At 39.8% G+C, this 14,637-nt stretch overlaps 1 protein-coding gene across 1 annotated transcript in view; it reads left to right on the plus strand.

Moving 5' to 3' along the window:
- Positions 1 to 14,637, plus strand: part of nos1 (nitric oxide synthase 1 (neuronal)) — a 49,873-nt gene that overhangs the window by 27,497 nt on the left and 7,739 nt on the right. The window contains exons 12-24 of the mRNA XM_034090960.2: positions 1,910 to 2,104; positions 2,729 to 2,814; positions 3,364 to 3,508; positions 5,007 to 5,111; positions 5,199 to 5,257; positions 5,348 to 5,464; positions 6,928 to 7,102; positions 8,044 to 8,182; positions 8,842 to 8,920; positions 9,120 to 9,313; positions 10,024 to 10,193; positions 11,824 to 12,034; positions 13,938 to 14,025. Of these exons, the coding sequence (XP_033946851.1) occupies positions 1,910 to 2,104; positions 2,729 to 2,814; positions 3,364 to 3,508; positions 5,007 to 5,111; positions 5,199 to 5,257; positions 5,348 to 5,464; positions 6,928 to 7,102; positions 8,044 to 8,182; positions 8,842 to 8,920; positions 9,120 to 9,313; positions 10,024 to 10,193; positions 11,824 to 12,034; positions 13,938 to 14,025 (1,763 nt within the window). The remainder of the gene's footprint in view (positions 1 to 1,909; positions 2,105 to 2,728; positions 2,815 to 3,363; positions 3,509 to 5,006; positions 5,112 to 5,198; positions 5,258 to 5,347; positions 5,465 to 6,927; positions 7,103 to 8,043; positions 8,183 to 8,841; positions 8,921 to 9,119; positions 9,314 to 10,023; positions 10,194 to 11,823; positions 12,035 to 13,937; positions 14,026 to 14,637) is intronic.

Raw genomic sequence — 14,637 nt, forward strand, 5'->3', positions numbered from 1 at the left:
ACCCAAAAAGGACAACTAACGCTCTATCAACAGCCAGAAATGTCTTTCACAAAGAAGCTGGCTCCAGAAAGCACTGGTCTGATTAAACGTACTCTCTGATCCTCAGCAGAAACGTTGTGTTTATGTCTTTGCTTTAGACACATTCAGGGTTTAAAGACAGGTCTTCTCTTTACCAGCTACTGTTGAGGCCCCAATGGCTGAGAGTAGTCTGCTTTATCATACAAAAGGAGGTTTCAGCCTTAAGGCCATGATAATTAAAGACTAGTTTAATAATTCCCTAAAGCCCATGTCACACTGTCCCGGAATTGACACCAGATAGACACACGATAAAGGAAATGTTCACATTCGGCTCCGATTGTAAGGCCAGCGTGAGGGCATCTTGTCAAATCGTGTCATCTTAGTCTATACTTTGTGTGATCATCGGTGCCATCGGGCATTTTTCGCCTCACGAAGACAATACGAAGGAAACTAGAAGCTGCCCGATTGTCTTAGAAAGGCAACACGACTACGTGAAGCCCTCGCAATGCCGTCGTGTAGCCATCGTATTATAATACGATGACATCGAGATGGGACTATATAAGAGAAAGTGATAATGCGGTGTGCTTCTTCTGTGGCTCTGCTATTGAAAGAAGCTCGTCAGTGCAGACAAGATCAGGGATGGGAGTTTTGTGAAAGGAGGGTTTAACAACTGGCGAAAGGCAGGGGAAACATTTAGGGAGCATGAGAAGTCCCATCAACACACAGGCCGTCAACAAACTGGCACCGATGAATTCACTGCTCTCACAAGCTGTTGCTAAAGACCAAATGACTGCATTTAATATGACGTTATTATACAGGGCCGCCCCTCCCTACACGCAGATCACGCAGACCCCTCGCGGATGGGGCCTCATTTTGCGGAGGGAACCTGCTCTGAAGCGCAATTGCGGCGCACCTACAGTGTAGCGCGCCACAGTTTTTCCGCTGCGAGGCTCCATTAGCACCCCTCCCCCCAACCGCACCCCCAACTCTGACTGACTTCCCGCGTCCTCGCTTCTCTGGTTGTTTTATTGCACAACAAAATCATGTCAAACTGAAAAGGATATTACATTGTTTTTGTTACTTTCGTTGCAGTTGTATGTCTTAAATGTAATTTAGGTTAACTTCCGGTTTTATTTAGATGCTTTTATTTTGAAGGTGAGTTTACGCTGTTGACAGGAAGTTGTTATTGTTGCTATGGAAGCAACATGACGGAGAAAACTTAATATCTTTTACATATAAAGACGGAGAAAGTAAAGAACAAAGTCTGAAAATATCAGTGGCAATTTTTATTATATAAAATCTCAAGTTTCCAAATTGTAAAGTCCCATAGTACTTTAACATTTGTTTTTGTTAATTTCGTTGCAGTTGTATGTCTTAAATGTAATGTAAATGTTGCCTTTGTGTGTGGTTCGGGCGCCATCGTGTGGCCTTCTGTAGGCATCGTACTTGTTTCGGCTGTTGCTTGGACGTTGACCAAGTTCGGGGCCATCTTTGTGCGAAATTCACAATTCCATATTCGTGTGTCCATCTGGTGTCAATTATGGGACAGTGATGCAGGCTTTACAAAATATTATTTGTTAAAGGACCCCTTGTGAAACAAATTGGTCGTTTCATGTTGTTTTCCCACTTAAACTCCATGCCGCGCATATTTTAACTATTGCTAATCGAACTGAAAATAATGAGCAGTGCACTGAAGGAAGTCTTCGCCCTGATATCTGCTAGCTAGATGGAACCCCAAAAAGATTACCCCTCACCCTGAGAGGATATTGTCACCAGACCAATAGCCAATGGGTTACGAGATACTGTATTTGATCTATAGTAGTTAAAGAAAGCATCAAAGAATATGCAGAGATACTTAAATGAGCTCATTGTGTGTATCCTTTATTTTCAGCTGTGCAAAGTCACCATAGTGGACCATCACTCAGCCACAGAGTCCTTCATGAAGCACATGGAGAATGAGTACCGGGTGCGAGGTGGCTGCCCCGGAGACTGGGTGTGGATTGTGCCTCCCATGTCAGGAAGTATCACACCGGTGTTCCACCAAGAAATGATCAACTATCGCCTCACCCCTTCCTTTGAGTACCAGGTGAGGCCATAAAACGGAGATAAGAATACCTGCTTTGACATTAGCTTCCAAGGCCGTAACGCAACTCATGGGGTGCTGTGTGTTATTGGCAGATGGTACTGCCACAAGTACAGCACTTATGTTCACAAACTGCTTGGTTGAAGAGCTATATTAAGGAAGTCATAAAGGTAAATGTTGGGAATCATTAGTAAAAGTAGACCAAAGATAATAAAGGAAAGTTTGTACAGGAAGTTGCACCTCTTGAATACACTGAATGTCACAGAAGATGTCTCAGTGTCTGGTAATGGATTCTAGCCCTAAAGAGTGTGTTTGTGTTTTGGGGGTTTTCCCTTTCCTGTAGTCTGATATATAGATGTGTTTGCATGTAGATGGACTCCATAGGCTAAACTCACTAATTTAATGTCAGTACAAGTGGTTGTGCATTTACAACACAGCCGGCCGGCTAACCAAAGCAGACTGGGTTTTGGTTTTAGACAGATGGTGAACATAGATGCTGAAGTATGAGAGAAGTAAAGACCTTTTTGAACATCAAAGCATGTGAACAAAATACAAATATGAACCTGAAAATCTGCATAATAGGGCCCCTTTAAACAAACTTGAATTTCTTGTTCCATATGCAAAAAGCTCGATCCCTGGAATACCTATGTGTGGAAGGGAGCCAACGGGACGCCGACAAAGAAAAGAACCATTGGATTCAAGAAGCTTGCCAAGTGAGTATGCAGTCACACAGAAAGATTTGAAAAAACAAGGTTTAGTGTTTGTTAAATGTATGACTTGTTTTTCTTCCTTTGTTCTCCCTGCATTTTTAAAGTCAAGGTTAAATTGCATCATCAAATGCCAAAGATAATTTAGTGGAGGGTGTGTCTAATCTAATGCCAAACTAGTAATCACTTTACTGACAAAGGTGAGACGCATTGGAAGGAAACTGGTGTGATCAGCGGTGCAATTTATTCAATCAACCCCTCAGGGAGTAATCAAAGCTTTGTCAGTGTTTTGTCTGAGCAGGCATGCATGGTCACGCCCATGTTCTGCTTTTAATGTTTTTCCTCAAGGATATGACAAGCTATGTAATCATTATTGTCATCCATCCCCCTTGACACATTTGTTTTCCCGCTTCTAAGTGTACCACACTAGTCTCAAAACCAAATTATCTATCCGCATACTGTGCCCCTAAATCAATGGTCTTTGTTTTTCTAAATGTCTTACCCTTTGATTTTCTGTGCTTCTCAATTTTAACCATCTCTTTCTTTGCTTTGCAGGGCTGTGAAGTTTTCAGCCAAGCTCATGGGCCAAGCCATGGCCAAGAGGGTGAAAGCCACCATACTGTTTGCAACGGAGACGGGCAAATCGCAAGATTATGCCAAAACTCTGTGTGAAATCTTCAAGCACGCATTCGACGCAAAGGTACCCTTGCTCCTGCCTTGCATCATGTTATCGAGAAATTCAAAGACATCGTTCCTACACCCCCCGCTTCCATCCCCTCTACCCCCTCTGTGGCTGACGAAGCCGGGCAGATGCCAGCTGAGTACAGGCAACGAGAGCATACAAGAATAAAGTGTATCTTTTGTCACATTTTCTTCTTCTCTCATGCAGTAAAGTGCCGCGGGTTGGAGGCAACATTTAACCACTGATGCGTTGAGCGGTGCAGTAGTTTAAGACAAGATCCCGAAGCACCCCTGGCTGTGCAAATCTGTTTAGAAAAATAGAGAGGAAAAAAATGCTAAACACGCTGCTCTCAATCATACACTGCATGCTTTTCCTTCAGGTCATGTCTAATTTTCCCTTCCTGTTTTCCCAGTGTGATCAATCGTACAAGAAGAGATTCGTGTGTGTGGATGTGTGTGTCACTAAGAGTGGGTGTCTGTAGATGGCTCGCAGGGCAGATTTGAGTGCCGGGGGCAAATCTTCGTTGTCGTGGGGCTAAAGCCTGTTTCCTCTTTGTGTGTGTGTGTGTGTGTGTGTGTGTGTGTGTGTGTGTGTGTGTGTCCTGTGGCAGACTAACACATTCATGTTGAGCAGTATGCATGCATCATGGATGCTCGTTGTGTGGCAGCAGCATATTATCATCTCGTTAGAGGCGAGGACGGAGTGTTCATTACAACCTCTTGTTGTTCGCCAACGGCTGTGTGTTCAGCCTTATTTTACACGCTCTGGTCATCTGTCTTTAGAAATGTGTGTCTCGAGAGCAAGCTTAAAAAGGCGAGGGTTGATTTTCCCAGTTCTTTTTTATTTAGGCTTAGTCAAATGTCTTTGTGAGTTAAAACAAAATCATAATTAGCCAGCCTTATTTGTTATTTATGTGGTTTAGTTCCACTGAAAGTTAGTCAAAGAAAAAAGTTGATTTTGTTCTATTTTACTCATAAATGCTTTTGACAATTAAGTCTGTTTTCAGTCAATGTAGTTTAGCCAAAGCAAATATTGTTGTCATTTTGGTCAAATATATGTAGCATAAAATGTTTGTGCTCATTATTGTTGGGTCATTAGCACCCAACCAGCCTGTAATGAGAGCCATGCAACGCCCAACATGGAAAAACACTGGAAATGTAATTTAAATAAAGTAGCACAATGATCAGGACAGAGGAGAATTGAGACAATGGCTGATCTCTAGGCTCACATGGTGTGTTTGAGAGAGTGTGGGAAAGAAAGGGAAAAGTGACAAATATAGAGGTTCTCATGTAATGTTTTCCTTTTTTTTTTTAAAACTACATTTAAGTCTCTCCTTTTTCCTTTGGTGTTTAATGACGTCATCTTCATCATCTTGTCCGAGGATGACAAGGAAGTTTACATAAATATATTGTCCCATTTTTCCTTCAACAGTAGTCTTCAATTCACACTGAAGACTACACCCTGTACGTGGAGGCTAATATTTCATTTGCATGATGCCCTGTTTTGTTATCCGCAGGTCATGTCGATGGATGAATACGATGTGGTGGACCTGGAGCACGAGACGCTGGTGTTAGCGGTGACCAGCACATTCGGCAATGGTGATCCACCAGAGAATGGAGAGGTATGTATATTTATATATTCACAACTCTGACTATTTAACACTAGGCAGATGCATGGATTACTAACAGTCCTTCTTTGGCTACTGAAGAAATTTGGAGCTGCCTTAATGGAGATGCGCCACCCAACATCCAACACAGAAGATAGAAAGTGAGTTCGTATTGCATTGTGGATTTTTCTCCTTTTTCCTTGAGTTATGTGTCCATGCTTTTAATCTCTCCGCTTTTGCCTCCCATCCAGGAGCTACAAGGTCCGCTTCAACAGCGTGTCCTCCTACTCTGACACTCGCAAGTCCTCCAGTGACGAGCCAGAACCCAGGATTAACTTTGAGAGCACCGGACCACTCGCAAATGTCAGGTAAACAAAAATGAGCCATACAATAAGACTTTAACAACTTGTCAAATATACTGTCCAAATACAAACTGTTCAGTTTTGATAGTCTTATTCTACTTTCCCGAGTTCGATTGGTATTCAGAATCATTCACAATTCTACAACACCACCGTTGAGGGGCTTTTTTCAGTTTTGCCGTGAGCAGTTGCAGAAACTCCAGATCTGCATCAAATGCAGATCTAACCATCCCTCTGAGGCGCACTGCCTTTGGACGATCAGCATTTTCGTTTACAGCCATCAAGCACTGGAATACTCTTCCAGTTGAACTTAAAACCTGTACTGATTTTAACTCGTTTTCCTATGGTGCAAAAAAATGATATTAAGCAACCAGTCATGACAACATTAATTACACTGTAATCTGAGTTTTTATTTTTTTTATTTGAACTGTATTGTCATACTATATCGTAGATATTTTATTTAAGTGTATTTGAAGTGTACCAAGTGTTATTTCGTAACCTGAATTTAAATCAGGCTTTGTAATTATTTGAGTGACCGAGATCATGTAGTATTTCAAGTGTACTATGTATTAATTTATTGAGCTATACTTAAATCAGGTTTTAAAATTGTTTGACTGATAGAGATCATGCAATATTATTGTTTGTTTATTGATTGTTATGAACCTGTCTGAGGACCACAGATGGAAATTAGCTATTAGCTATAATCTGGCATATTGCATCTCTTCTCTTTGCTGAGATTAATGTTTTTGTATGCATGGTCCTTCTATAAATAAATAAAAAAAAGAAAAAAAAAAAGCCATCCCACACTGAAAAACAACTGAAACGTTGACTTAAATGCATGTATTATGTCAACAAATGACACATACACTAATTGTATTAGGTTATTTGAAAGCAATAATATTAATATTATATTGCTTTCATCTAATCTAATACAATTATGTATAACTTGAAGGACATGTTTATTTTTTCACTGCACACAGTAGGCAATACTGTGGTAATTTACAGTTTATAATTTCAAGGTAATTCTCACTAGTCATTATAGTTTAAACAATGGTTATACGTAGCCTTTTCTGTATGTCTTATCAATTGAGCATTTCATTTGTCATTTGCATGTGTTTTGCATGTTAAACTTATTTTCTGGATTTCAAATCTAATTGCAGTGGACAGATTCCTGACATTTTGAATATTAAAGAAACACAAATGTGTCTCCCTACGTTCAAGTAAGTTGTGAAGCTGTGGTTTGAATCTCCTGCCCTCTGAAAACTCAGCTCATTCACTTTTTTACCTAATCAAAAGCTCTAACACTACTAATTCTGGGGATTCAGACATGGCTTTGTTGGCGGTGATTTGCCAACGCTGGTTTGTGTTTGGATTTTTTTTTTTTAACGCTATCTTTTTTTAACGCTATCTGCCTCTCACACTTGTTCTCTCTCTCTTCCTTCTTGTGTATGTGTTTGTGTGTCTCTGTTTAGGTTCTCAGTGTTTGGCCTTGGCTCCAGGGCCTACCCACACTTCTGCGCCTTTGCCCACGCTGTGGACACGCTGTTTGAAGAGCTGGGGGGGGAGCGCATCCTACGTATGGGAGAGGGAGATGAGCTGTGTGGCCAGGAGGAGTCATTCAGAACCTGGGCCAAGAAGGTTTTTAAGGTCTGTTTCATGGTTTAAGACCCTTTGGGCTTGGTTAAATGAATATTGATTCTTGATTCAAAGGGATTTCCGATTCAGTTATCTTAGTGATGTTAATTTCAGCATTTATCCATTATAATAATAATAATAATAAAGGGGTTTTGGCAAATTATGGCATGATGAAGTGTGAACACGATTTTAGAGTTCTCATGTCAAAATTATATTATTCATTGATTATAATAACATTAACACACAAAGGTAAACCGAGGACAAAAGGTGACATTTAATCATGCCAACTTTTCACGACTAGAACTATTACAATTACTATTTCTCACTACCATTTTCACCGCAAAATACAAATGCTGCCCGTCACATAAATACAATTGGTGTGCTTAGGCTTTCTGGCTTTTTCTCAGAAACATATAGGAAGCACAACAACACTGCAAAATGTGTATGTTCCGTCATGTCAAAAAATTATGTTGACACAACTTTGACTCAGTGTGTAGGGTTATGGGCAGTCAGTCAGTAAAAAAGGATGCTTATTTTATTGAAAACTAAATATTAACATTAATCTACTTTTGGAATTGTGAATTGGTTCTAGAATAAGACTCTAGATTCGTACATGTTGTTCAAATGGGAACAACATGCACATCATTTTTAACTTTAATTCATGACACATTAAAATCTAATTGGGTATTTTCCAAGACTTCATTTTGAAATGGGTCCCAATTTTTCTGTGCTACCACAACGAAGAAAACTAAATCAGAAGGCACCCTCATCCCTTTAGAACAACCCCACAGTGGTGTTGTTTGACCATGGATGGCCACACACTGACCTTGAGTTGGTGGGGGCAGTCCTACTTTGAATGCAGAGATAATTTTCCAAATCCTTTGTTATTCCTTTGAGGGCACACTTTGAAAAATGTTCATTTCTTTCCTTTTCCCCGGTTGTTACATGTCAAGGCTGCCTGTGAAGTGTTTTGTGTTGGCGATGACGTGAACATCGAGAAGGCCAACGACTCCTTGATCAGTAACGACCGCAGCTGGAAGAAGAGCAAGTTCCGTATGACGTACACAGCCGAGGCCCCGGCCCTCACAGAAGGTGCATAATAATCCAGTGGGAGCTAAGTGAAAATTATTGATGGCGTCTTGATCCCCACTATAATGTATCTGCAAAGGGGCATCAAGGTTATTGATCAAGTGCAGTGACTCATCCAAAATGTCAACTAGAGCTGAGATTTGGTCATTTTCTTTAGTTGTTGGACTCTTTTACATTATAAAGAGAAGGGGGTTTACTGTAGTTAATTTACATAGCCTTATAGGTAGTCTAAAAAGGCAGTCTTTGAGTTCAGTATGACAAAAAAACCTAACATACCATTATTGGTTGTCGTTTTAGTAATATCATTTGTGTCAATTACTTAGTTACAATTTTAGTTTAGTTACTAGTTTGAGTTACTTTGGCCAAGGTTACAGGAATGTATTTTCTACATGATTTATACAGTCAAACTGTGATTTGATTTGATTTCTAATCTTTTTTTTTTTTTAGCATAATTTCTTTCTGTAAATGATTTACAATTGTATTCAATTCAATTATTGAAAAAAACAAACGATAACATGATCAATTCTTCTTTTGGAAGGGGGGCACAAAGCGCTCTAAGCTCAATACTACAGGGGCATTGGCTCCTGTTGGGCCCCCCTTAGAGCCGCCCATGGAACAGTCTGTTTCTGTAAAAATATAATTGTGTTTTTGTCTATCAACAGCATTGCACAGTGTTCACAAGAAGATGGTGTACGGTGCAAAGATGCTAGAATCTCAAAACTTGCAAAGTTCTAAATCCAAGTAAGTATGTTTTTTAAAACAGGACAATAATAAGTCACATGTTAACGGTTTTGTAAGCTTGTAAAAATATATATTCTTATTTGATGTAATGCACTCTGGTTTCCAACTCCTTCATTTGGTTTAATGTGCTACACAAACTAAATGGAACAGACTGAAAATGGTGCGTCGCTGTTCCCCAAATACTGTATCTCTTTTGCAGTCGCTCCACCATATTTGTGCGGCTCCACACTAACAACCACGACAAGCTGAGCTACCAGCCCGGCGACCATCTGGGCATCTTCCCTGGCAACCACGAGGACCTGGTGACAGCACTCATAGATAAACTGGAGGATGCTCCGCCTGTCAATCAAATTGTGAAAGTGGAGTTCCTGGATGAGAGGAACACTGCCCTAGGTGGGTGATGCTATCAGCAACGTCATGGTACTTTACGGATACGGCAGGCGTGCAAACTGGAGGGTAGCAGTTGGAATCTGGGCAGGATGTCATAATCTGAACATGAATAAGAAACGGACTCTCTTGAATCAACAGACGAGATGATGTCAGACACAGTTGTGGTGACACCGTGTGACATAAGTGTGATTTTAACTGTGGCTGTGAAGCAAGGTGTTTTTCAAACACATCACATGAGCTTAAACAAACGTTACCTTAACACATAAAGCCATCCTGTGTCGTGGCATTTATAAGCAGCATATAAGAACTTTACTAATAAATAAATAAAATAATAAATACAAATAGTTTTTCATATGAAGCTAATTTAATAAAGTTTCAATGGGTATTGAAATCCTTGTCTATATATAATATGTAGTACGTGATATGTAATTGCCTATGAACAACTAAGTATGTGAAACCATTGTGTGCCCTTTTGGTGCTGGGCAGAAAAATGGGTTTATTTGTGATTTTTCAGTAAATTTTCAGGCCAGAAAAACAAAAAATTCAAAGGTAGAAGCGTAAACTCTGCATGGAGTTAAGGGGAATTCACAGTTGGGTGTTTTGCGGTGAATTTTCGGTGGGTTCCACACCACTAGCTCATCAGTTAGACATGAATTCACTGAGGATGAAAAATATGAATGCATGCAGCTTGAATCTTTGTTTCCTTACTACAGGTGTTATCACTAACTGGACCAATGAAACTCGGATCCCTCCCTGCACCATCTACCAGGCCTTCCAGTACTTCCTGGACATCACCACCCCACCTAGCCCTGTGCTGCTGCAGCAGTTTGCTGCTCTGGCAACCATTGACAAACAGAAAAAGAAACTGGAGGTCCTCAGCAAGGTAAATTCAGTCTAACTGAGCTAAATGTTGGATTTGAAATGTATGTGCGTAGGCTATATCCAAAATTAGGCTCTCTTTTCTTGCGTGCCAAGTGTCTGCAGATATTTATACTGAAGCACATTTTGAAGCACAGTTCTAGAAAGAGTCGACATGTGTTTAAGGCACAACAATAACTAACGCATTTCTCATGTTTGCCATCAGAATATGGGACAAGGTTTTCTGTGTCTGAATGCCGATTTGTTGCACTTTGCTCCGACAGAAATATGTACAGCAGGAGTGAGCTGGCGCCAAATTATAGCCGTTGTTCGTTCTAAACCAGAGCCATTCCCCCATGCAGTGCCTCCCACAATTCACTCTCCATTTCTGTCAATGTGTGGAGAAGGCTGGCTGAGGCCAAGCAGTGACTCATATGCTCATACATCGAATCATTGTCACCAAAGCAAGAGGAATTCAGAAACGGTACTGTAGAATCAGCACTGCAGATAATTTTAATTTGTATATGCCCTAATTTCAAGCTCATTTCCGGACTAAAGCATGGATCTCTGACATTCCTAGTCTTTTTAATCATATCAAGCATTTGAGAACATTCACGCTGTTACGTTTGTTTTGTTATTGTGTTCTTTTTATGTATTTTCAAAAGCACGAAAGAGGGAATTGCCTTAAAAATGATTGCATATTCATAAGCAATCTCAAAACGGTTCATGAAAAGACCCCCTACAACCCCATCTGTGCATCAAGGTTAAAAAAACACAGGCCCAAGAGTATTTTTTTGTTAAACTTTTGCTAATTGTTCACACCGCGCTTTTAACAGTGCTTCGCCTTCTTCAAGGGACTGTCGCTCATTAGCACTTTGAAAACAAAGCAAAAGCTGGGGATATATCAAAGTTTTTAAGCCTTGTGACAGTGCTCTAAATGAATCCCACCCAAATGGAAGTGATGACACACTAAAACAGTTAGGCAGTGAATGGTGAATGGCTCCGCTTGTGGCTGCCTCCTGCTCTCGAGTCAGACGTTTTCCAAAAGAGGAAACCACCCCCCATTTTCTTTCTGTAATCATGGCAGCTACTCAGGTTTCTTAATTAGGACAACAACAATTCAAAAACTAACTTGGACAGAAATTAAATCTGATACATATCCATCTGAACTTATCCAGTGCTGCAATGAAACTAAGTACGTTAACTCATGTGCCATACTTAAGTACTATTTTGACACAATCTTACTTCGAGTAATTCTATGTTATGCTACATTATACTTCCCCACTGCTTCACTTCAGAGGCAAATATCTAACTTTGTACTCCTCTGCTGTATCTTGTAACTAAAATCGGCTCCACATTGACAAACTCCAACATTAAAAGGCTCTTACATATATTTATTAGGTACAAAACAGGATAGTATCATGATGTTTTACCATATATAGGGAGATGTTCTGCATTAAGACTACCTAAACTGTATTTAGTAGTATATACCTGATAATAATTCTGTCGCAAATAAACATGTTACATGTAGGACTGTTACTTGTAATGAAGTATTTTAAGAATATAGTATTCATACTTTTACTCTAGTAAAGGATCCAAGTACTTCTTCAACCTCTGTACTTATCCCACCTTGTCTTTTTCTCATCACCCCCCAGGGCTTGCAGGAGTACGAGGAGTGGAAGTGGTTCAATGATCCGACGCTGGTGGAGGTGCTGGAGGAGTTCCCCTCCATTCAGATGCCCTCCACTCTGCTGCTCACCCAGCTGCCCCTGCTGCAGCCTCGCTACTACTCCATCAGCTCCTCTCCAGACCTGCACCCAGAGGAGATCCACCTCACCGTGTCTGTGGTCTCTTACCGTGCTCGGGGTAAGGACCCCACTTGGCTCTCTGAGCATTAGTTGCTGTGTCTCCAAGGATTTTAAGACTGTGTGGGTTGTATCCGTTGGTATTTTCTGCTGCTCTCTTTGAGGATGAACTTTAATCCCCATTAGGCTTTTGAAGGTCTGGAATTGGTCTCTTTCTTTCTTGGCATTTTGTATTGCCACTTTCTTGACATTTAGCTCAACCATGATTGTGGTTTAAACTGTATTTAGCAGTAAGCATGGTTCCCTTACAGTAGGTCCTTAAAATAAGGCAAGTTTGTGAATTTGGTTGGGATTAAACAAAAAGCTTATTCATGATGTATAAAGTGTTTACAATAAGACTACCCTTATAAAGGGTTTACAAATAGTTTGTAATTCATTTATTAATTAGGTTTTTAACACTTTATAAATCATGAATAAGCTTTTATAAGACATGAGATAAACGGGGCAACTGTGACCGGTTGCTTGCCAAATAGTGAGCACACATTTATCTGTACTGCTAAGCCTTATATTGGCTACTTAGCTTACTTCGTCTTCATCAGCCAGCATCCTTGGTATCTGTTGCTCACTGAGTTTATTCTCGCTAGGTCGCCAATATAAGGCTTAGTCATCTTGCCAAATAGTGAGACTGTGTTGATGTATGCAAACTATTAATCATTAAGAACCATTTATAAACCAGTTTTAACAAAGTGTTAATAACCTAATTATGAATCCTTTATAAGGGTAGTCTTATTGTAAAGTGCTACCGGATAATCATGCCATTAAAGTATTTGAAAATGGATATGAATAGATATTGTTTCATAAAAAAATCACCATTGATGCTTTCAAAATATATTAACACAATGAGAGTTTTGTTAAAAAAAATCATAAGCATGGTAGAAGTAATGACGGAATGGGTGAAGGCAAATAATAGAAGAGCTAGGAAAATCTGGAGAGTTCAGTAAATGACATCACCTTACTGCAATGCAGCCTTTACAGTATAACCAGGCAAAGAGGTATGCCATAATACCATTGTACAATATGCAACATCTAGCATCATATCAATATATCAACAGATTGCCCAGCCAGTTAGTATATGCAATGCCTGCTGTCTGCATGTGCCTCGTGCAGTCATTGTTTCGCAACCAACCCTGATTAAATCATTTCACATAAACTAGCAATAATAATAATAAAATAATAATATATTTTATTTATAAGCGCACTTTTCATTTGCGTAAACAAAACTCAAAAGTGCTACAAAATTAAAAATTAAAAAGAAATACAATTAAATAAGAGCCTATCCTGTGTATATATTTTTCCTTTAGTTCAGTTTGAGCCAAGGATAAAAGGCACTGTGCTGTGGCTCTTTCAAGGTTGCTGAAAAGACTGAGTCAAATGACTCAGCCTCTGTGAGAACCCTCCGATGGCTCAAAGAAAATTGATTGGAAGTTATCATGGAAAGCCGGTCTGCTTCATAGGGCAACCAGACCACAACTGTAATTACAAGAAACGTAGATTTAGAAACGCCTCAGGAAGAGCCTATATCTACAAACATATTCTAGTTACAGACACAAATAAGAGGAAACACTGCAGGTATATCAGTCTGTCTGACACTATATTAAAATGACTATGGCTATTCAAGTTTCGTGGATACTGTAGCATGAATATCACAAGGCTCTTATATTACAAACATTACCAGATGCTAACCCTGCTATTTTCTTTCATAAGTGTCATTTGTACCCGTGGAAACAATATAACTTGTAAAGGTAACCTTTGAATTCATGTAATTTACCTTGAGGGGGAGAGCAGCCCTGGCCTTGGAAAACGTGTTGGGGCCACTCTTCTTCTGTTGGTTTTTGCTCTTAAAGAGAGTGGGAGGTGGAGAGAAAATGGTAAAGTGCCTGCTTGGTAATAATCATCCCTTTCAGATGGAGTGGGACCTATTCACCATGGAGTGTGTTCCTCGTGGCTCAACAGCATAGAGAAGGGGGAAATGGTGCCATGCTTTGTCAGAGGGTAAATATCATAAAATAGGTTTTTTTTTCCCCCAAACGTTTTTTTTATGTCAGCTGAGTCAGTATTGTTTGTTAAAAGAAAATGTTGACATTTTGAGGGAAAAAGCTAATCTTCTTTCTCAGAAAAGATAACACTTTGATGTCTGCATGCTAAATGTGAACTACCACCAGCAGCTAGCTTACTTTAGCTGAGCACAAAGAAACCAGGAAAACAGCTATCTCATTCTAAAGTAACAAACTCTACAAACAAGCACCTCTAAAGCTCACTAATTAACATGTTTGATCTGAACATGTTTATCAACAATAAAACAACCACGCTGTTTCCCAGTCAGAGCCAGTAACTTCCTGGAGTCTCCACTGGTAGCATACCAAGAGATAAAACCATATACATCCATGTAAAACAGCCATTTATCATTATAGACTAGACAAACAAAACATAATGTGCTGGGGCCTCATTTATAAAGGGATATACGCTCAAAAAATGGCGTACGCCAGTTTCTACGCAATGTTTGGGTTTTATAAAATACTAACTTTACGGGAAAATGTGCGGTCCTCCACGCAAACTCTAACCCATGCGTACGCACTAAGCAGAACAACGGGAGAAACTGAGACA

Source organism: Pseudochaenichthys georgianus, chromosome 9 (assembly GCF_902827115.2).
Source record: "Pseudochaenichthys georgianus chromosome 9, fPseGeo1.2, whole genome shotgun sequence".
NCBI lineage: Eukaryota > Metazoa > Chordata > Actinopteri > Perciformes > Channichthyidae > Pseudochaenichthys > Pseudochaenichthys georgianus.